Source organism: Bombus pascuorum, chromosome 6 (genome assembly GCF_905332965.1).
Source record: "Bombus pascuorum chromosome 6, iyBomPasc1.1, whole genome shotgun sequence".
Classification (NCBI taxonomy): domain Eukaryota; kingdom Metazoa; phylum Arthropoda; class Insecta; order Hymenoptera; family Apidae; genus Bombus; species Bombus pascuorum.
The window spans coordinates 15,984,111-16,007,663 of NC_083493.1; the positions used below are offsets into that span (position 1 = coordinate 15,984,111).

General features: G+C 37.9%; 1 protein-coding gene across 2 annotated transcripts in view; it reads right to left on the reverse strand.

Annotated features, from left to right (window-relative positions):
- Positions 1 to 374: 374 nt before the first annotated feature.
- The window catches only part of LOC132907995 (band 7 protein AGAP004871-like), a 28,863-nt gene continuing 5,684 nt past the window's right edge, over positions 375 to 23,553 (reverse strand). For both annotated transcript variants that reach the window (XM_060961490.1, XM_060961491.1), the window contains exons 4-6: positions 21,170 to 21,331; positions 4,032 to 4,197; positions 375 to 2,872 (exon numbers count right to left, since the gene is read on the reverse strand). In XM_060961490.1, the coding sequence (XP_060817473.1) occupies positions 2,651 to 2,872; positions 4,032 to 4,197; positions 21,170 to 21,331 (550 nt within the window). In that variant the 3' untranslated portion in view covers positions 375 to 2,650. The remainder of the gene's footprint in view (positions 2,873 to 4,031; positions 4,198 to 21,169; positions 21,332 to 23,553) is intronic.

Consider the following 23,553-nt stretch of genomic DNA (forward strand, 5'->3'; position numbering starts at 1 on the left):
TCATTCGATACGTAAATTTCAATGTACGGGTTCGCGCAATTTCCGTTTTACACCGTTTCATAAAGAGCAGGCCGACGCGGCACGTACGTTCCACTTTAGCCCGTGTTCAACCTTCCGCAACGAGGAACACGCGAACGACGGAGGGCACACGCTTTCACGGCACGCTGTAACGCCTGGAACGTGACACGGAAACTCTCTCCAGGGGCTCGTTCGATCCTCCACACGCAACCTTTAAATTCGAATTCATGCGAACAATATTTATTTACGCATCGTGACGAGACGCGACTATATTCCCTTCTACCATAACTCCACATCGAGCTTCGATTTTCTGGAAATTGACTGAAATCGACGTTGGTTCTCCGCCGAGTCGTTCGTTTCGCGGCTTAACGAGCGATTCCACGCAAGTCGTTAATCGCGCGCGTACGAGTATTTGTTTCTACGGTTTACCTGATTGCCAGCAGTCTGCCGGGAAAATAATTTCATCTTATCGCGTCTTCATTCTTACCGTCGTTTCCAAGTTACGTTTGCTCACGCGGAAACCACTCGAGGAAAATAAAAGCCCATTTTCGTTTTCCGATCTTTGTATCTTCTGCTGGCTCGGATGAACTACTTTAATATTATCGTTACTTCTTCTTATCGTTAAAATCCCAAATAGAATTGCAATAGAAGATTCGTAGCGAAGACGTTTCACCCATACAAGTAAACGCTAATCGCATACGAGCGAAACGAAAGAAATAAACCCAGAGATCTATTTGCTATTTATCGATAGCCATTCCTGGCGTTGTATCGACGATGAGCGAAAATACGACATTTCGAATCGGACGAATGGTTTTAACAAATATGACCAGTGCTTGATTAATATATCGATGATCTTGCTACTTTTCAGATAGACGTGTATGTGTTAGGTAGATTAATTAAACTTTTAGATAGCGACATTCGTCGATGTGTACAGAACCATATGTATTTTATGGGTACAATTTAATCTTGGGCTGCAGAGGCTACTTGTAAATTAATATCTTGTTTGAAAAGATGAAAATTAATTAATCAACACCCTGTCATTTCTAAAGTAATACCCTGCTTGCAATTTTTTAATTAAAAATATGCATTAGCAAGTCGTATATATTTCATGCTCGGTAAGAATTATCGTGTTGGTAAAAATGATCCTATAATTATCGAAAATTTGGATTTATATTTGTGAAAGGGATAGCCGAGCGTCGAAAGGAGCACGAGATGCTTATTTTGAAAAATGTTTAAAGCACGCTTGAAACTGTGTAAAATTTAATTTTACGGCACACATCGCGTACATAATTAATACGAAAATGGTAGAGGTAGCTTATCTACTCGCACTTCAGTAACCACTTAACATTAAATATACTTCATGGAGACGTTAAATATAAATTCAATGTAACTCATCTTTCATTCGATGGAAATGTTATCCCTTTGATCAATTAATAATATGTTTTTGTTTGCTCCTGTTAACTGTTCCAAGCCCCAAGATATCTGATGACACGAGTTTATTATACGCCGCTTATTTTTCACAATGATGGAATAATTTCTCGCTTTTGATTGAAACGATATCGACCACGCTTGAAATTACACGTATTCGAATGCCAAAATGCTAAAACTTGAACGTGTATTAAATCACTTGTAATGAATTCTACATTCACGAGAGAAAAAGTCCGATAAACCGAATACCTGTAAGCGTAGATTTTACAGAATTCGTTATTGCTGCTTTTATTTTTAATTTGTAAAGCCAGACGTAAAAATAATATTCGACACTCATACTGCTGCACGCAGACGCATAAATAGATTCGTATCGCGCGATCGACAATTTTTCAAAGCTCATATATATATATATATATATATCCGTAGAACTCTGAAAGAATTAATGCACGGAACATATCGGTAAGTGGTAAATTCGCGTGCAAATTATAATATTGGCTTGGCAACTAAGATCAGCGATCGGATCGAATATATCAAATTTCGTATTCGGTAATATCTTCGCGTGACCACAAAAATTTGGTACTAAAACGAAATGAAATCTGATAGAAGAAAACGTTTAGTTGAGAAATCAGGGTACGTGGGAATACTTTTCTAGGCACTGTCATTGTAAGCTGCGATCATTCCAAAACCATAAATTTATATATACCGATGCGTCTTTCTATCGCAATCGGTCGTTACGAACGACGAACTCGAAATTTTCAACTTACGTGCGTTTTCTCTTCCTCGCGCAGAAGAAAAATTCTAATACGAACGTGCTTCCGCCAACGTATCTTTCCGTCGCAGTCGTTCGTTGAAAAAGTCGAGCTCGCTCCTTTTCGTCGCGTAAAGGCTCGGAGATGGAACAGGGAGCCCGGTGACGAGTTACAAGTTTACATGTTTATTTGTCGAAGTTTGTCGCGTTTCTGGTCGCGCGTCTGTCGTTCCTACGCATCAAAATCGCGCGAAACGAAAGAGAGATTTTAGCTAAAGGGTGGCGCGACGCTTTGACGACCAACAAACGCGTCGAGTCTCGCGTATGCTCGTATCGGTTTCCAATCGAGCGTATCTGCTTACCAGTGAATTGGATCAAAGGTCACCCCAATTAATCCGACATACCGTTCGAAGTTGGCGAAATTTGCTAAGGATAATCGAAGTTTGACACACCTCTTCACTTTGACACGTCGATATTGTCTGCGTTTGAGTGGATGTCGGGCTGAACCTTGAGCTGCTTCGAGCACAGCTGCTCCGACGACGTTCGAACAGCTTCTTGAATTGCGCTTGGATGGAAATTGTTAGTAAAGAACGGAGCCAAAAACTCGACCGGTAAGGGAAAGATGATGGTCGAATTCTTCTCCGCAGATATGTTGCTCAGTGTTTGTAGATATCGTAGCTGTTGGACATACAGTGAAAAATTCAGCGAACGTTCAATTTGTCTTTTAGCCTTTTCTATCGCGGAGTAGTCGAAGGACACGCTGTTGTTTAAAAGTAACGCGACGCTCGATTGTTTTCGAATCATTCGCGTTAGATATTAGGTTTGTTTCGAACCGCTCAAAATTAAATTTCTTTGAAAAATCACCGTAAAAGAGTAATTATAATAAAGTTAAGTTGTATCGTAGCTTGGAACTCGTAAAATTTCGCTACGATATTAATTCGATCGAATTATCGTACGAAAGAGCCCACTTATGGAACGTAACGCACATGCAACTGTGCTTTTACACATTTTTTAACGATTCTATTGTATTATAATTTAGTTAGTCGGTTTTGAAAAATTCCAATGTCCATTTAGGTTGATATTTTCGAAGCGTTAATATTTTCCGCGGTTTTTTCCCTTGAATTTACCATTCTAATTTCGCTGTACGTTCTCCATGGAATTTAATTACAGTCTGTTGGTTGATTTTTTATTTTACACTCTGTTTTATGGAGAAATTGTACAAAAATTTTCCGAATAAAAGTTCAACATTTTAATACATGCAAGTCTCTTCGATGCACGCAATTACGTTATGGTCAACAAACGCGTCTGTTGTTCGAGTGTGATAACGTATAAACGTAATTAGTAAACATATTTACCGTAAGAAACGTTGCGAAAAAAATACTGTGTTATCGCGGCGTTGACGTTGAACGCGTTGAAGTAGATCTTAAACAGTTTACCAGAACACGTCAGAACCTAAAAGCTATCGCTTTCGTTCTAAATTATGTCACGATATTATGTCGTAAAATAAGTAAAACGTGTCACGTGCAAGTGTCTATGGAAATTGGCGAGTTAAGTTGGGATTAGGTTCTGGTCAGGTTTCGGTCCTGTTTGGATGGATAGAATGGTTAAACGAGGACTTTCGAGAGACCTGCGTTGATTCCGTTACCGACGACTGTAGAAAGGTCGCCATAGTAACGTCCTAGAGAAACCAAAATAATTCGTTGGACGAAGGCTTAATTTAGTGGTACAGCGTAATTAACGGTAGATTCTCAAGCACACACAGAGCAGCGAGAGAAGCAACGCAGTGGAATTACAAAGATATCTTTGACGTTCCTCGAGGAGACAGTCTGGAACGTACCTGAAGAGCAGCTGGACTCATGGAGATGACATCACTGGCCTCTTTCAGAGCACGGGAAGCCAGCATCTCTCCTTCCGCTGCAATCACTTTGGCCCGTGCCTCCCTTGCGGCTTCCGCCTCCGTGGCCATGGCTCGTTGCAGCTGCACCGGAAGTCGAACGTCCTTTCTAAATCACGAATATCCGTTACGTTTCGTTCGATCTACATCTACCTGTCTATGCTTTGATGATTACGAATAAAATTTACTCGCAAAGGGTAAAACTAATTTCTTGAATGAATATCGTAAGTTAAAGGTAAAAAAAAAAAAAAAAATTAAATTTATTAATATTAATAGAATTTAGTTTTAATTTCCATCAAATCGATGCAACCTCGCTATTACCGTTTTTACAGCCGATAGCGATAAATACGATCGCCTGATAAAAGTAATATGAAAGTTAACGAAATCAAATAAACCCATTGATCTCAGAATGTCCGAATGATTCAGTCGATCCCATCTTTTATAAATTTAAACGTTCCTCTGTATGTGGCTTACATCGGCACAAAGAGAATTCGATAAGTATTTGAAGAGCAATTCGTTTGATAGTGCTCGTTTCCACTTCAAGTTCAAAACGACCGTTCGCTGAGTGCAAGGGACAATACGGTCCGTTACGAAAGTAGTGTCGACACAGAGGTCACATAAAGCAAAGAAACCTCCTTTATTCCGGCCGTGTTCATGGAACTACGCCAAGCAACTTACCCTCTTCATCGTAACTCGAAACTATTCGCAAATGTGTCCGCTCTTGCGCGCTTCTACAGAATGCCCCATTGCGCGTGAGATCTCTTTTAAGAATATGGATGATAAAACAACTTCATCTTTAACCCACAGCCATGTATCTTACTATGTACGTAGCTTTGGTTATTTCCAAGTCATATCTCTACGCTGTTTTACAGAGTTTTCCAAAGACAATTTTTATTTCTCTATGAAACTCGAGCCGAGAAGTTTCCAACTTTTACTGATATAATCTCAGGCGATTATATATCGTTAGAAGATACGATAGAAGAACAGAGAGCGATAGATCAATAATTAAAGTCGATTCATCGGCTGGAGTGTTGAAAAAGACGGTCTGAATTAAATGAATTTAGTTGTATGAATCTGTTTAATATCGTGGTCCTATATCGATTGAAATATATGTTTCTGGACACGTTTATTGCATTGGAAGTGAAGTTCTGCGTGGAACAGGTCTGCCCCGGAAAAGCGAACTGGAATGTTAACGAAACGTTGGAACAAAGCACAACGTGCTATTACAAACACGACTAAAAACCGAAGAAACACAAATATATAATTTTCATGTAACTCTAAAAATGTAATACTATGAAAATGAAACGTATAGAAGCTGATAAAAATGCTATATCAAAAAATAAAGCAATGCGCTAGTACTTTTTGTAGCCACAGTTACGCTGTTCATTTAAAAACTATTTGTTATTAATCTAAGAAAACTGGTTCATTAATTTTTAACAATTACACTATTAATTTATAACAATATGCTCTCATTAATTAAAAATAATTATGTTATTAATTTATAATAGTTATACCGTTTGACTATTATATAATAGTATAGTTATTTTTTCTATAAAGAGGCATTTGATATAAATTAACACAGTTCTAAATCAAAAACTAGTACTACAAAAGTATGAATTTAGTTTTAGCTTGTAAAAATTATTAAAATTATAAAAATGGTTATTATAATAAATTGCTGAAGGCGTCGATTAGCAATAAAAGTTAAAAATTTATTAAATTTGATTGTATTATAATGGAAAAATCAGTTTTTACATCAGCAAACCGTTAACATGCGGTTTGCCTTTTGTCACCTTGTCAAGTGCATCCTTGTCAGGTATATAAGGAACATGCGACTCGCGCGCGAGTTTCTTTCTCTTCGAACTCTCGTAGTGTGAAGATCGTGGAAAAACTGTTACTAATTAAATCGTCAGGTAATAACGTTTGCGCTATTAATCAACAACATTTGAACTGCTACTTCATAACACTCAAGCAATTAATTTACAACATTCAAGCAATTAATTTAAAACATTTAAACTATTAATTTATATCATCTAAGCCATTAATTTATAACATTTAAGCTATTGATCTAAAACAATTACTCCATTAATTCTTAACAACTATAGCAATAATTTATAACCATATCCTTCCATTAATTCAATGTAATTATGTTCTTAATTTATGGTATCTTGCATGGTTTCGTTCTTCGATGATAAGTTCAATATTCAAGTATGATTATGCAAATCCACGTACTACAACCATTCTACTTAATAAATTTCAATACACGCTACTTCTTTGTTATAAAATAATTTGACATCTCTGCTTCCAATGCTTAAAAACTGTTTATGTAAATGGGACCCGAGCGTAGTTACCTCCTCGTGGTGGGTCCCGGTAATTGGTATCGTTTTCCAAATAATAATACACCAACTACCATCTTAAATATTAGTATTATTATTTGAAAAACGATATCAAGCTAAAAACTACTTGAATATAGTCTGGTCTTGATCATCCAAAATAGTTTGGGTGATCTAGACTGGACTAAGGCCCCCCCGCGGGGGCACCGAGGGACATCGTGGGACATCGTGGGACAACGTGGGACACCATGGGACAACGTGGGATGCGTGCGTTTTAGCCTTAATTAATCTTAAGATAGATACCTATGTTATGTGCATTGTAGGCTCATTCCGTACAAAGATACATATCCATCTTGGAACGAAAAATATAGATCTCGTCTCTCTTGATCCCCTCGCTTACCACACTTGAAACATTGTACCCGCAATTTATCGATTCCCGATCTCTCAGTTCTTTCAAACTGTTGCGTGACGTACTCGCTCGAGCGTATCCCGGGTACGTGCGGGTCAACGTGCACTGGACAACTCTTTGGATTCATAGCTTGCCCAAACACACCTTTTGTCTCGACGACTGCTCGTCGTTAGCCTCGAATCGTGGCCGTTGTCATCACACTGGTGATACCTGTAAATCTGTTGACGATTGAGTCGCAGGTCCGCAATGCTGTCCGATTGGTACTTCGGTACTTGGACAGGGACCTGCATTTCACGTCCTCCGTAATTCTGATCGAACCCGTGGGGGTGGACCCCACTGTGCTGTTGGGGCCTTGCCTTCGTAATACGGTTCAGCGGTCCCTCCCCGAGTTCAACATGTTCAGTTGGAGTGTGTTAAATCGCAGGCCCATTTGCTGGTCACTGGTATCATCGGTAAGTGCCATGGATCGTGATCACGCTGGTAATACCTGTGAATCTGTTGACGATTGAGTCGCAGGTCCGCAATGCTGCCCGATTGGTACTTCGGTACTTGGACAGGGACCTGCATTTCACGTCCTCCGTAATTCTGATCGAACCCGTGGGTGTGGACCCCACTGTGCTGTTGGGGCCTTGCCTTTGTAATACGGTTCAGCGGTCCCTCCCCGAGTTCAACATGTTCAGTTGGAGTGTGTTAAATCGCAGGCCCATTTGCTGGTCACTGGTATCATCGGTAAGTGCCATCGACCGTGATCTCGCTGGTAATACCTGTGAATCTGTTGACGATTGAGTCGCAGGGCCGCAATGCTGTCCGATTGGTACTTCGGTACTTGGACAGAGACCTGCATTTCACGTCCTCCGTAATTCTGATCGAACCCGTGGGGGTGGACCCCACTGTGCTGTTGGGGCCTTGCCTTTGTAATACGGTTCAGCGGTCCCTCCCCGAGTTCAACATGTTCAGTTGGAGTGTGTTAAATCGCAGGCCCATTTGCTGGTCACTGGTATCATCCGTAAGTGCCATCGACCGTGATAAGATCCAAACGACGTGACAGGAATCGGGCGAAGGTCAATGCTTGGGTTAGGCTGAACCTTAGGGTTATCTGGTGCACGGGGGTACGTCGCGTAGGTTTGTTAGTTCTTTCGAGAGATCGCGTTTTCTTTCATAGTCTCTTTGTAGGAGCTCCTTTTCCACAGTAGCCTCATTTCTTTTCTTTCGTTCCAAGTTAGACAAATGTATCTTTGATACGGAATGTTGCCTATAGGGTTGCGAATTATTGTGTGATGTTTGTACTGATCGAAGTAATCGTTGTGTGTGAGATACATGTTGCGTTGTGTGGGAGATAGATATTGCGTCGTGTAAGCTTTGTTTTACGTTTGTAGAGATTCGTGTAACCGCTGCGTTGGAGATATATGTTTCGCAGTTAGGCTACGAAACAGCTATCTCTTTACGCAGGCCCATGATCACGTAGAGTCAGAACTCGACATTCCTGCCAACAGGTTGAACGTCGAGACCGATGCATAATGTTAAATAAATCATGGGCGGGTCTCGTGCGTAGTCACCTCCACGTGGTGAGACCTGGTAATTGGCATCGTTTTCCAAAAATTAATCAGTTGATTAACCTTTGGAAAACGATACCAAGCTAAGAACTACGCACCAGTCCAGTTTGGGTCACCAAAAGCCGCCAAAAGAATTTTGGATGATTTAGACTGGACTGCACCGTGGGACACCGTGGGACGTCGTTGGACGACGTGGTACAACGTGGGACAACGTGGGATGCGTGCGTTTTAGCCTTAATTAATCATAAGATAGATACCTATGTTATGTGCATTGTAAGCTCATTCCGTACAAAGATACATACCCATCTTGGAACGAAAAATATAAATCTCGTCGCTCTTGATTAACATCGTTTGATTAACACCCCCCCCCCACACCTTGTCAAGTTATATAAGGAACACGCAAGTCGCGCGCGAGTTCTTTCCTGCTTGAGCTCCCGAAGAGTGAACGTCGAAGAAGAATTTGAATATAAGGTAAATAAAAAAAAAGCCAAACAATAACATTGCAACTAGTAATTTATAACGTCTATGCCATTAATTTACAACACTTAAATAATTAATTTATAACATTTAAGCCATTAATTTATAGCATTTAATCCATTAATTTATAACATTTAAGCCATTAATTTATAGCATTTAAGACATTAATTTATAGCATTTAAACCATTAATTTATAACATTTAAGCTACTAATATATATCATTTATGCTATTAATTTACTACATTTAAGCTATTAATTTACAACATCTAAGCTATTATTTACAACATTTAATCTGTTATTTTATGCATTTAAGCTATTAATTTACAACATTTAAACTATTAATTTATAGCATTTAAACTGTTATTTTATACAGGTAAGCCATGAATTTCTAACATTTAAGCCATTAATCTAAAACAATTACTCCATTAATTCTTAACAGTTGTACCATTAATTGGAAGCAACTCTATATTCATTGATTTAAATGAATACCATCAATTCATTGTGAGTAAATTAATGATATATTTCGTTTTATTTAATATTTACGAAATCTTTCAAGACCCAGAAGTGCTATTTTATTTTTGTATACAGCATTATTTTTTAATTTTATATATAGTATTTAATTTCTCATTTCACTATTTCATATAAAAACAATGGTAACGCAGAGTGTACCTATTGAGTGTCTATGGATGGGATGTAATTTTCCATGTCTGTTCAAAATCAAGGAAACAACACCGTATTCGTGGAATGAAGGAAGCAAGTGCAATTTAATCGAAAGCAGCAACAACTCACCATTCATCCATACGCACTACAATTGGTATCTTGCATGGTTTCGTTTCTTCGATGATAAGTTCAATATTCAAGTATGATTATGCAAATCCACGTACTACAACCATTCTACTTAATAAATTTCAATACACGCTACTTCATTGTTAAAAAATAATTTGACATCTCTGCTTCCAATGCTTAAAAACTGTTTATGTAAATGGGACCCGAGCGTAGTTACCTCCTCGTGGTGGGTCCCGGTAATTGGTATCGTTTTCCAAATAATAATACATCAACTACTATCTTAAATATTAGTATTATTATTTGAAAAACGATATCAAGCTAAAAACTACTTGAATATAGTCTGGTCTTGATCATCCAAAATAGTTTGGGTGATCTAGACTGGACTAAGACCCCCCCGCGGGGGCACCGGGGGACATCGTGGGACAACGTGGGACATCGTGGGACATCGTGGGACACCATGGGACAACGTGGGATGCGTGCGTTTTAGCCTTAATTAATCGTAAGATAGACACCTATGTTATGTGCATTGTAGGCTCATTCCGTACAAAGATACCTATCCATCTTGGAACGAAAAATATAGATCTCGTCTCTCTTGATCCCCTCGCTTACCACATTTGAAACATTGTACCCGCAATTTGTCGATTCCCTGTCTCTCAGTTCTTTCAAACTGTTGCGTGACGTACTCGCCTGCACGTATGCCGGATGCGTGCGGGTCAACGTGCACTAGACAGCTCTTTGGATTCGTAAGTCGCCCCAAGGACACCTCTGTCTTAGTGACTGCTCGACGACTGCTCGACGTTTGCATCGTATCACGGGAGTTGTCGTCGCGCCGGTGATGCTTGTGAATCTGTTGGGGATTCAATCATGGATCTGCAGTTCTGTCCGATTGGTACTTCGGTACTCGGTCAGGGACCTGCAATTTCACGTCCTCCGTAATACTGTTCGGCCCCGCGGCGGTGGACCCCACTGTTCAGTTGGGGCCTTGCCTTCGTAATCCTGTTCAGCAGTCCCTCCCCGGGTTCCACTTGTTCAGTTGGAGTGTGTTAAGTTGCCGGCCTGTGCTGGATCCACGGCTGGATCACCAGAGGATCACTGGCATCACCGGTCGGCGGCATCAACCGGGACTCGTGTAAGTTTCGAACGGCGGGACAGGAATCGAGTTACGGTCAATACTTGGGCTTTCCGCTGAATCTTCGAGTTATCTCGTGTACGAGGATACGTCACGTAGATTTGTTAGTTCTTTCAAGAGATCGCGATCTCGTTCCCATTTTTAAGGAAAACTTATTGAAAACACGTCAGAGTTTATAACTTTCCAATATTTTCAAAAGTTTAGTGTCGCAAAAGTAGAATATTAAACAGTTTAGTACATCGACTCGTATGTCCCTTTTACAAGATACGATATGGTATATGCAGTGTCAGTAGCTTCATTTTCTTTTTCCCGTTCCAAGTTGGATAAATGTGTCTTTGATACCGAATGCTGCCAGTAGGGCTACGAATTATTGTACGATTTTTATAAAGATCCATGTAATCATTGTGTAGGATGTAGATATCGCGTGTATGCATGTTTTGTTTGAAATTTGGAAAGATTTGTGTAAGCGTTACGTAGAAGATGTTGTTGTTGAATGTTTTTGTGGTTGTGTATGTTTTTTCTGTAGATCGTTAATCTATATCTGCGTGTAATCGTTTACTGTTTACTTTGTGCTTGTACCGCTGGCTTGTGCGTCCCCCCTCTCCGCCCCCATTCCTTTGCAAGTTGCTCGGAGAAACTAAAGTGCAAGGAGTCATTCAGTCGTCTCATGTGGTACCGATAGTATGGATCGGCTTGCGTCAAGTTTGCAACGTATTTCATTTAATTATAACATTTAATTAATAAACATTTATTTAACGATTCACTGAACATTAAGATAGTGAAATGAAATAGTTTTCTGAAACTTCTTGTTTTAATTTTTCTTCAGTCGTCTATTTACTAAACGATACTGTTATTAGCTTCTAATATTAGCTTCTTTCGTAAGCTTTTATAATAAAAGTTGAGTTTGACTGTGATTTCATTTAAATATTATATACATTTGTTTTAATTTCTAGTTATTTTTTGTGCAAGTTGTTTATCGATAGCAAGGATAACATAAAAGTAACAGGAATATTAATATATGAACTCAAAGACGATTAATGATCAATCCGATGAATTTATTTTAACTGAGACAGTTTTGTATGAATAATTCTGTTGTCTTTTTATTCGAGCATGGGTAACGTTTGATATACAATTTATATTTAATTTAAAATATATTTGATACATATTTCATAATAGATAATTTCTTAATTATTTGGAATACTAAGATGAACGTAAAGATCATTAAATAAATTATTTGTTTTATAAATAATTGTCCTATTTCCGATGTATGAAATCGTTCTCTTATTTCAAACGAATTTTTAACCAATTATTTTATTGTTTTAAATTGAGTTGTTTCTATAAACATTTCACTTATCAATTATATCACAACGATTCACTCGTGAATTTGCTACAGTTAACGTCATAAACTTGCAACTTAGTTTAAGTATACTTAATGGCGAACTTTTGAATTCTTGCAAATATTTTCCAATATTTATAACACGCGACTATAGTGTATTAGTGGAATGTATATTTCGTATTCTAACAACGAAAATTCACAGTATATATTCTAATAGCGAATAGTATAATTCTTGCAAACAATTGCATCGCATTTACGGTTTTCATAAACATTTATTCGATATCGAGAAATATCTCATAATTTTCAACTAATATTTTTCATACTTGTTCCAAATTCTTAATAATAATTTTTTAAGTGTAAAGAAATAGCAGTATTTTCTAAATAAACGTTCGACAGAGAAAAGAAGGAAATTGTCGAAACGATATTTCGCTTCTTTTCCACTCCCCACCCACCCCGCCCCTAAACTGCTTTATTTTCAGGAAATATTTGTGACCGCGCGCAATGCGGTCGTAGAGTCAGTGTTTGCTACGCGATAATTTCTTTTCAATATTTTAAAATCACGATAGTTTTGATTAAATTCGATCGAATAATCACACGCGAAAGTAATAAAATTTTATCAATCATATTTGTACGCGATATTAGAGTTCTTGTTCGCCGATCATAATTTAAGCGGTCGCGGTAACGTAGTCTTTTATTTTTCTTATTTTATATATCTATTTTTTTGAATATTCGTTTTCGGTATTAGAGTCAGTGCCTCCCTCAAGAGGATAAAGCCTCTCCAGGAGCTCAAGAATGTAAGTAGTTTTACATATCGTACTTCAATTACGTCTAGTCTGTATATTTTTCTTTGATCACTATCAATTGAGAAATACAATTCGATTGAAAATTTGGGAGATTGGCATTATCTGATGATATTCTTTCATTAAAATAAAATAAGTGTTAAAGTCTTAATATCGAATTACGAAACAAGCGACTAACATATTTCAGAAATCATTAGATTCTTAATTTTTAGATTTTAAACTTTCATATTAGAGTTTCAGTTTTTATACTTACCAAAGTTTATTAGTATTTCAATCTTTATTATTACTAAAGTTACTACAGTTAATAAACTTTCATTTTTCATTATCTCCAACTTTTCAAATAGTCAGCAATCACTCATCGTGTTTTGTTTTGTAACAGATTTTTCGCATCCTCCATTTTCACCATTGGCCTTTCAACGGTTCCTGCCCGATGTTGGTCTCCCTGATGATATTTGCCGGGATAGCGCAGCATCCATGGTAACGTCCTCTGTTTCTCCGCATCGAACGGTGAGTCGCATGCGTTTCTGTTCCTCCGGTCACTCAATCATGTCGTAGGATGAAAGGTCCGAATCGGCACGGGTGACTGGTTGTATTACGTAGAATTTTTTTCGAGCATAGTGACCGCGGGTATTTTTTATACCCGTGAGTAGTAACACTCCTTTTTCAAATTTATTAGTTTAGGATAGGTCTTCTTGCACATCGCGATTATAATAATTAGTTTTTTAATAATTAGGTTAAACATATACACTGGAGAATATATTCGTGTTATTTGTAAATATGCATGCTAATATTCCTTATGAATATTTGCAAATGGCAAATATCTACACGAATATACCTGTATGACATAAATATACTTGATTTTTAGCTATGAATCGATCGTGACAATATTTAATCACGTTCGTTTATTTCACTTTGGATAGAATTTAAAATATGAGTTAAAATTCATCTTTTCCGTACAAGAATGTGTGATATTTTACGTGCAAGAAGGCACTTCGCGACAGGCAGATTTTTGAATCAAAGCAACAATTTTGAACACTGCTTCTGCACTTTCGAATATATGCTTTGATAAAAAGATCACCTGAGATTATTTCTTTTTTAATAATATATTTAGAGTTAATAATTCCATTTGATCGAGCCTCAATCCTTTTCAATTAACGCTACCTTTTTTGCAATATTAAAATTTTGCTATAATTTATTAAATTAATAAAGTAGAGTTACTTAGTTACTATTAAATTAATAAAGTAGATTTAATCAGAAACGAAGTAGTAAAATATAAAATCAAAGACCGTTAATTTTTTAAAAGAAAATTACACAAGCTAATCATATTTTTAGATCAGGATTTTCAGATTTAACCCTTTCCGTGTCCATTGTCAGGATCTCATTCACGTGCCCAGGTGCTACTTGAATGGGAGAAAGACATTGGGCACGATGATCTAGAATTAAGTAATGTAATAATTTCTCAGCGACTGACGACGCGTTAGTGTATCGTGCACGACGTATTTTCCACATTATGTATGTGTGTTGTTAGGCCGTGGAATTGCGTCGTTTTTTCTCATTCGTTAAAACTTCGAATATTAAAAATGTCGAGACATATATCGATTCAATTTACGTCTCGATACAATCACAATTTGTGATAATATCATCCACGCGATTAACTGTAACCACGCTTTTAATATTGCCGTAAATTACAATTATAATTCCAAGTTTACTTACATTTATTTTAACGATATCATTTCCTCAGACGTGTTTATCACGTTTTACGCAATGGTCACTAGCCTTCGTCAGTCGATTTCAGGAAAAAGGTATGTACCTTAGAGTGTGCATGTTGTGTTAAGCTCGGGTGTCGGAGGCGTCCCGGGACGTCCTCTCTAGTGTAGGACCTTTGCACCCGGGCGTTTGCGTGAGAACCGTGGAGCGAATGTGTTGGTGTGCCCGTTTTGCCATTTTTTAAATATAGCGCTAGGTAGGATAGGTAGTATACTTTCTGGTGTGTCTGTTAATTATAAGTAGGTAGGGCCGGGCAGGTTGGCACAGTCTCTGATCGGGTAGGCGCGTTTTCGTGTGACCAACCTGTTTCTGGAAATTTATTTGAAAAATCGACGGTGAAACCGGCACGAGTAGAGCATGCTCTCGTCTCTGGTTTTGCCTATCGATTTTTCGAATTTCGCGGTCGCGGTCGCGAGTGGGCGAACGAACGTTTATCGCTCGAGCACGCACGTGCGAGTGGGCAACGATCACCGCTGTGATCGTTGATCAGTCCATGTGCATTTCGATCAGCTTCCGCGGTTTATATTTTTATTTTCAAGTTTTTTTTTTGTTTGCGATTTAGAAGACTCGAGCTTAGATTTAAGTTTCAGCGGGCATTGCGCCCGAAGAAAGAAGAGGCTATAAGCCGAAGAGGCCCGGCAAACTGCCACTCAAGAGGGCAACTACTAATGGCTGCCCATCCTCTGGGTCATCCAGAGCATGGGAAGTCATTCTTGTTACTACTTTGTCACTATGCTCGCTTTTAGTATTTGTAGTAGTAGTAGTAGTTTTTGCTTTTTTGGCCGATATATATATCGGTCCATCGTCCCATTGGGCAAATCGCGATTTTTCTTATTAGTGTTGCGACAGATTAATCACGGGTTGAATTAGAGTTACGAAATGATATCGCGGATTTTTATTAGTGTCGCGAAAGAATGACTACGGTTTGAATCAGAGTTGCGGTAATATGACAATCGCGTTTGCTTTAGAGTTGCGAATTACGAATATCGCGGTTGCATTTGCAATTTTTATTATGAATTTTTAGAATTTCTTAAAGAATTACACGTATCATAATTTATTTTGCTTTCTATCGTTTAAAATTAAATTATAAATATGTTAGTTTTTAATTAATTTTCTTTAATATTTAGCGTTGCGATATTATTCCATCGCGATTTTTAATTATTTTTCCTTTTAGCGTTGCGATAACGTATGGTCGTGTTTTGTCATGTAGAGTTGCGTGTACAAAATGCCCAAACTCTCCGACTGCATTTGTCGGACACTGTTGCTGGATCACACGATACAGCTACAAAAGCTGTACAAATGTGATCGCTCATCAACAACCTCCTAAATGGTTGCACTGCGATCTCTCGCTATTAGTGTTGCGTATTGTTTAAATACGAGTGCATGGATTAATATTTGTTAGCGTTGCGTATCAAATTTCGGGAATTTTCAGACTTTTTCCTTTTTTTTTTTTTTTTTTTTTTTCGTAAATCATAGATTAATTGATATTGCAAATATAACGAAGCACTCTTCGCGTTTGATTTTGAGAATTTTCTGTTTCATAAATATTAGTAGTAAATTAGCGTTGCGAAACAAGAATGATATTCCACTCACGGTTTGTCGATCGGGTTTATATAGAGTGGAAGACGATTGAATTTTAGTAGCCCTTCTGGCTACTGCATTGTTTCTTTTTCAGCACCCCTTATTACTGCGTTTGTTACCGAAAATACTGCTATAAGGCACATTCCTTTGTTAATGTTTACGTTACCATGATTACTAAAAATACAGAACTTTATTACGAATGTAATAAATATATATACAGATATGAAATTATGAGCTTTTTCATGTTTAACAAAGTATAATGAAATATTTTAATGTTGCTACGAAGGCTTGAAATTATTTTTATTAAATCGTTAAATCAATATTATTTTTTAAACTACCTACTAATTTATTTGAAATATCGGTTGAAACTTAATTCATTGCTATTGGAATCGATACTAGTCGTTGTTCGTTATTAGAAGCGTAATTTTTAGAATTTTTTCGTCCACGATATTTTCAATATTTTAACAGTGTTGTAGAATTTTATAAATATTTGAATTTCGTTTGCACGAATCCAGGTTCATTCGCGATCATCGTTCATTTGTAACAAAAATTCTGGAAAAAATTCGGTTCACTATGCTGAAAATCACTATATCGTAGGAAATGACAGCTAGTAAAAGTTAAAAGACAAAGCAAGTGATTTTATAATAATCGATTTTTCTCTCATCTCAGTATTCAAACGAAATTTTCAATTTCTAATTCAGTTCAAATTTAATTACTTAAAATTCTTGTTCTCAAACTCCCCATTTTCGATTAAAAAGATACAAATGATTCTCTACTTTTGCTAAAATTTAATCAAGACTATTTCATCTAATCGATCATTAATATATTAGTCTTATATATAAAATATTCTCGTTTTAGAGATTCCTGTTTTTTTTATATACTAACCCAATAAATCAGTTTGTTTCTGATTTATCAATTTACGGAAAATACATTTCAATTACATATTTGAATATTTCATAGCATTTTAAATATGTAGCATGTTTAAGGCTCGAAACAATGAGAGAAATAAAGAAAGTGAACGAAAGATAGAAGCTAATATTACGAAATAATGTTTCAGCTTTACCAATCAGGCAGCAATTATACATATTTTCTAGAATTATACTAATCTTTCGCGGATTGAATTTATTTGAGGGTGTTTTGTGGCATCGAGGCAAGAGGGCTCATACTCATACGATTTCCCTTCCCTTTCCCTTTGTTACATTTAGATTATTACGTAAGTATGATTTACGGTTAGGTAGGCTACTTTGAGGTTGTAATCTAAGTAAGTAGATAAGGTGTAGGTAGTAAATAGGTTGTTATAGTAGTAAGAAGTATGGCATCGTAGTGATAGCATGGTATTGTAGAATGTATATGTTGTGTAGTAGTTAATTCTATATGGCACACATTTCATCTTATTCTCTTGTCCTTTTTGTTTAACTCTTAATCATAATTAATTGTTATAATTGTAAATCATAACCAATTAGTTTTTATCGCTGACACGACGATAAAAGTGAAAAATTTTAATGTACATACATATATATGTGAATATATATGAAGCTGTGTCCCATATAGAATTACAATTAGATCAAGATTTAATTTAATTTGGAGATTTCACGTTTTCATGAATCCTAGTCAGGTTTCTAGTTTTCGCGTCGGCTTTTCTTCTTAAAGCTCCTTTTGCTGTTTGTTTCGAACATTGTGAAAACGAACGCCAAAAGTAGCATTTATTTGATGATAAATAAATTTTAGATTTTTTTGCGTAAAAGGAGGGCGGATGGGTCGCGGATAGGGTGGGTCTCCATTCGCAGCACCTCCACGTGGTGAGACCCGGGCAATCAGTATTATTTGACATACAATTACTAATTGTATCACTATACAGTAAAGCAATTAACTGTATAACTGGTATAATTATTAATTATATGGCAAGTAATATGAGCTAATTGGCTGCGATCCTGACTAGGTGTTCGTATCGATTCATCTATGTAAACCTTTTATAAACATTCGCAATATGCTTTTTTATTTATAAAGTATGGAGTCATAGGGTTAGAGGAAACGTTAATCCTTTCTACTTGGAAATTTCATAGGATGATTTTCGATATGCTCTTACAGATTACCATCGGTAAGCGTTTAACGTTCGATCTACCATTTCTTCTGCAAAACGTCTCTGAATATCATGGTCCTCTTCTCTACGACTTGTACAAAGTGAGTTGTCGCCCATGTGTCGTTCGATTTGAGGATCACTGTGCGCCCCGTTGCTTAGGCTGACCTGCTTTCGTTCGCGTAAGGAGGTTTGCTCGCGTGCAAGGATATTTTCGTTGATTTTTAATTGTCGAAAATTAAAAAACAAAGCCGAAATTGCAATTTTTCCGTGTTATTTTGGCTTCAAGAAATCACTCCTGAGATTTCCTGGACACCAGCCAAACATCCTATATAGCATAATTTTTATTTAAACCGCCTAGCCCGGTCGCCGGACGCCACGTTCCATACTCTGAAAGTTAACATTCCCCGATGCAGAAGTTAATGGGAGTTCGTTGGTTGGAATAATTTCAATTTTGTATCTCGTATTTTCGTGAGGACGTGGCGAGGTGGCAGGTGTCGCGGACGGTTCAAAAATTCCGCGATTATCGTATCTGTTTGTCTGCCGATAAGCGGAGTTACGCCTCGTATACGCTCGCACGTTATACGTGGCGGCTTATACATTTACGAGTGGCTTTAGGTCGAGGTAGAAAGCACGGCTTTCTTTGGCTAGTTACACTCGACCGAAATAAAAATGCACTCCGTCTGCCTTTTACGTTTCTCCATTCGCTAGACGATAGTCATTTTTAAAACAACAAGATATGTTGCGAACGTTAATCCAAATATACGAGCGCGACGATATTTTATGCAACGCATACGTTGCCAAAATGCACTTTGCCATCCGGTACAGTCGACAGCGGTATAAATAGACTTCCGACGTTGCTTTCTTCCACTTAATCATTAAAAGTCTCCAACTATCCGCAAGAATCCGTATGCATCTGTTTGCATCTCGGTAAATTTCATGCGACGGAAACGTATTAGGACGTGTATTAGGTGGAAAGCATATAGCGTGGTCATAAAATCAGCTGCGTCAAAATCTAGAGTATTCGAATTTGATCTTCCACCTTAACATCGTAAGAAATATCATTCTCCCGACAGGAAGTAGCAGATATGAATGCCACTCGTACAGTGATCCTCGCAGGTCTTTCACGTCCTCGCAAAGGGCCTCTTTAGAAAGGTACTCGAACCTTTTTCATCTTTAGAAATAGACGGCATCAGTGTCTTCTTTCTATTGGGACGCGCGACGTTGTGAACGTCGAGACTAGGGCTCTTCTTTTTCGTACACCTCGTCGAGGGATCGCAGCCACCCTCGAATACTGGCGTTTATGTGCGTTCACGTAGCGCACGCACCCTTCTCATCATGTTACGTTCACCAACTTCCCTTTGACACTTCACTTTCTCATAGGCTCGAAAAGGCTCGAAAATAACAATTTGATTTTGTTATAGGATTTGAGAAAAACTATCGAAGTTCCAAGAGAATTCTTACACCCCATACTTGTATATTAATAATTATTTGATACTATTGAAATGATTTAGATTTCTCATAAGCGATATATTAAAATTATCGATGGAAAATAGAAACGAGAGGAAACGTTACGATCGGATCAAGCGTACTATGAATAACGAAGAATAATAAGGAAGATGGCAACGTGAATTGTAATTTCAAAAGATCGAGATATCGGTTCAACTAAATTAAAATAAATGGAAGGAAAATAAAATATTTCGTGTCTGATATATTCGTTCCTCTATAGTCTAGGTATTTTAACGCGGCTTTTCACGTCGCGACTGGTATCTCAGGATAGTTCTTGTGCTAGCTTCTTAAAAGATAGCACGGTTTCAGCTTTGTGACGATTCCGGGACATACGAGTATTTAACTACGTGCATGCACAGCCTCGAGTGCCATCGAGTTATCACGGTCTACCAGAGTGGTTCTCGTTTCCCTTGGGACGTATTCTTCAACGTCTCGACGTTCTTAAGCTCGTTGCATCAAAGAAACGCGACCGCGCGCAAGCATAACTGAAATTATACCCCACCTGTTCCTACCTTCCAACATGCATTACGTTACTATTGTACTATATTCCGAAAATTCAATCTAAGCGAAATAAGAACACTTTTAAACAAACATAGATATCATTCTCGTTTTCTCAGATAGCTATTATAATAAAGTAGAAGTCGCATTCTCCCTGTAAATTGACACGAAATCGAAAATTCCCTCGATATCGCGTCCACCGTAGAAGTCGAATGATTTCATCGAGGTTGTCGATACATCTCGATCACACACATTTTTCATCGTATGTTCTTTCCAGCAAGTTCAATGGAACGAGATATACTCGCATCGTAGAGTAACCGCATCGATTGAACTCTCTTCCGCGTGAGATGGTATTTATCGTTGGCTTATACATCAAGCATTCATTCGTTTCACCATGATCGATACGACGCCGCGAACCATTCTTCTTTACGGCGACTGATTTTTGATTGTATTTAGCCAAGCTGATTTCCAATCGACTATCGGCGGTCTGTGAAAAGCAGCAGAGAACATTTCTTCGAACGTAAACACGGATTCCGATGCACGATGATCGATCGATCGGACGTTAATTCGCTGACGAACGACGTAGTGTCTCTTCGAGAACTCGTCTCGGCTTTCCCTTTAAACAACTTTTCGATTTTATCTCGCCGAACAACCAGGGTTGACGCCTGCTTTACTCGTTACGAATCGTGGGCTCGTTGTTTGCTGCGTTTAAAGCGGATGTTCCAGCTTTTAAGGGTCGTTGGGATGCTTCGAAGAGCGGAGCTTTCAACCAGCAAGAAGAAATTCGCCGCGTCGGATTTCGATTAGCCATTGTATCGAGTGTACTCACATTTCCACGCGTTCGACCTTGACACCCCAAGGATCCGTAGCTTCGTCCAGAGACGTCTGCATGGTGTGGGAAATGGTTTCACGTTCCGAGAGGATCTCCGCTAAGTTCCTCGTACCGAGTACCGTCCTCAGTGTACTAGCAGCCAGTAATCGAGTAGAGTGACTGTAACATCATGAATTTTCTTTTATTGACGCTAGAATAATAGCCAAATAATAGCCAGAGCAATTTGAACAACAGTCTTCGTATTGATTTCTCCAAAAATGACTAAAGTTTGGTAAAACGAATAAAAGTATATATCGATTCTATTTATTTATGCGTTAACATATTCGAATACGCGTTAATAGATGGCTAGTTCTAACGTCCAGCTATACGAAATAACAATATCAACGTGGAAAATTACTTCTGAAAAGTAGTAGGGACATTGACTAAAGCGGAACTAATTTCATCTTATAGGAAGGAACATAGAAAAAAGCAGTATGTTAACGTCGTAATTAGTACTGCGGAGAATTTTGTCAAGTTTCGTGTCATGCCAGCACGAATACTCGTACAATTACGCCGACATCTTTTCCATAATTGAACATCGGTCTGGCGTGCTCCAGTTAATTAAACGTCGGCCGCTTCGCGGAGGCTGTCACGTGTGTGGTTTAAAAACGTGCGTACGAGGACAGGACATTGGCCGGTCCGTTCTCACTCAGCGGAGCATTAAATCCTATCTTTCTACCAATTTCTACCTTCCTTCTGATGTCCCCTGCTTCCTATTAGCAACTAAACTAACCGCACTTTTTTCAAATACTATTCTCGATGGAAGAAGAAAGAGGAACACGTTCGTCGAATTTCCTAGAAACGCGTTACATCGTCGCAAGCAGCGAAAATTCTTGCTTACTCGGAGCCAGGATAAATCTTATTTTTCTACCAATTTTTAGCTTCCGTCTGACATCGATTCCTTATTAGTAATTAAACTAACAGTACGGATTGATGTTTTTCTTTTTTAAAAGAGGAATAAAGAACGACTGGTTGATCGAGTTTGTTAGAAACGCGTTGCATCATCGCAAGCAGCGAAAATTCTTGCTTACTCGGAGCCAGGATAAATCTTATTTTTCTACCAATTTTTAGCTTCCGTCTGACATCGATTCCTTATTAGTAATTAAACTAACAGTATGGATTGATGTTTTGCTTTTTTAAAAGAGGAATAAAAAACGATTGGTTGATCGAGTTTGTTAGAAACGCGTTGCATCATCGAAACAACGGAAACTCTTGCCTCGAATTATCGAACACTAGACAGAAACACTACGCGAGTCGACAGCGGACTCAATTGCCGAGATTTCCAGGTCGATCGTGCCGGCGCAACTTTTACGCAATTAATCAGGCTCTTTCTCTGCATGGCGCAAATTATCCAAGTAATTTTGTCACGCTCTCGTAATTCCTCGAGGAGCTGTCTCTCGCATTTTTCTCCAACATCGGTGATTCCCTCTCCGGATGGTTCTGCTCCGTTCTCTCGGAACTGTACGACTCCCCTGATGCTAATTAAAATTTCAGAAAATAGTGTCCGCGTTAATTAACCCAGTCGTTCAAGAAGTTCTAATTAATTCGCCGTGTCTCAAAAATTTCGTCACCTATGTCCCATTTCGTCTTAATTCAAAGCGCAAATATGACAAACAGAGATAGGGAGAGAGAGAGAGAGAGAGAGAGAGAGAGAGAGAGAGAGAGAGAGAGAGAGAGAGAGAGAGAGAGAGTAGCTCATCTAAATATTTGATCTCTCGAAGAAATTGTTTATGAATATATCATGCCCGTGGCGCAAAATATTGAAATTTCGTCGACGTTGTAAGAAAACGCGATTTTTAACGACGTCGTTATTCTATTATGATAATACGCTACATTATATCGCGCTCCATTATGTAATAAGATACGATACGTCCGTATATTGATAAAATATCACGATTATATCGATAAAATGGTGCAATGAATTTAAAAATGTATACAGAAGTTAGAAGATATTTGGTTATTCGAGAAGTTCGTAGCGCTTTTATCACGAAACAATGAAATATATTCGTACGAATTGTTGATTTTTACAACATTTAATAGGCAAAACAATGTTCTATCCAGGTCCCATTTCTTTAATAACAATCGCAAATATACGAGTCGGCATAAATTGCAACGTTAATGAAGTTTCAACACGTTTCATATAACGCGTATATTATATTTGTAAAAAATTGTCTCCAAGACTTTTCCGAATCGTTGTATTTCTCTAATTTTTTGATTCTGTTTTTCTTCCATCAAACGTCGTTTTCGATTAACGTTTCGTTACTCGAAAAAGTTAATAACGCGAGAATAGGGGAGATCGATCGTTACGTCGAAGAATAAATTAATAAGCAATTTTCGCGTGG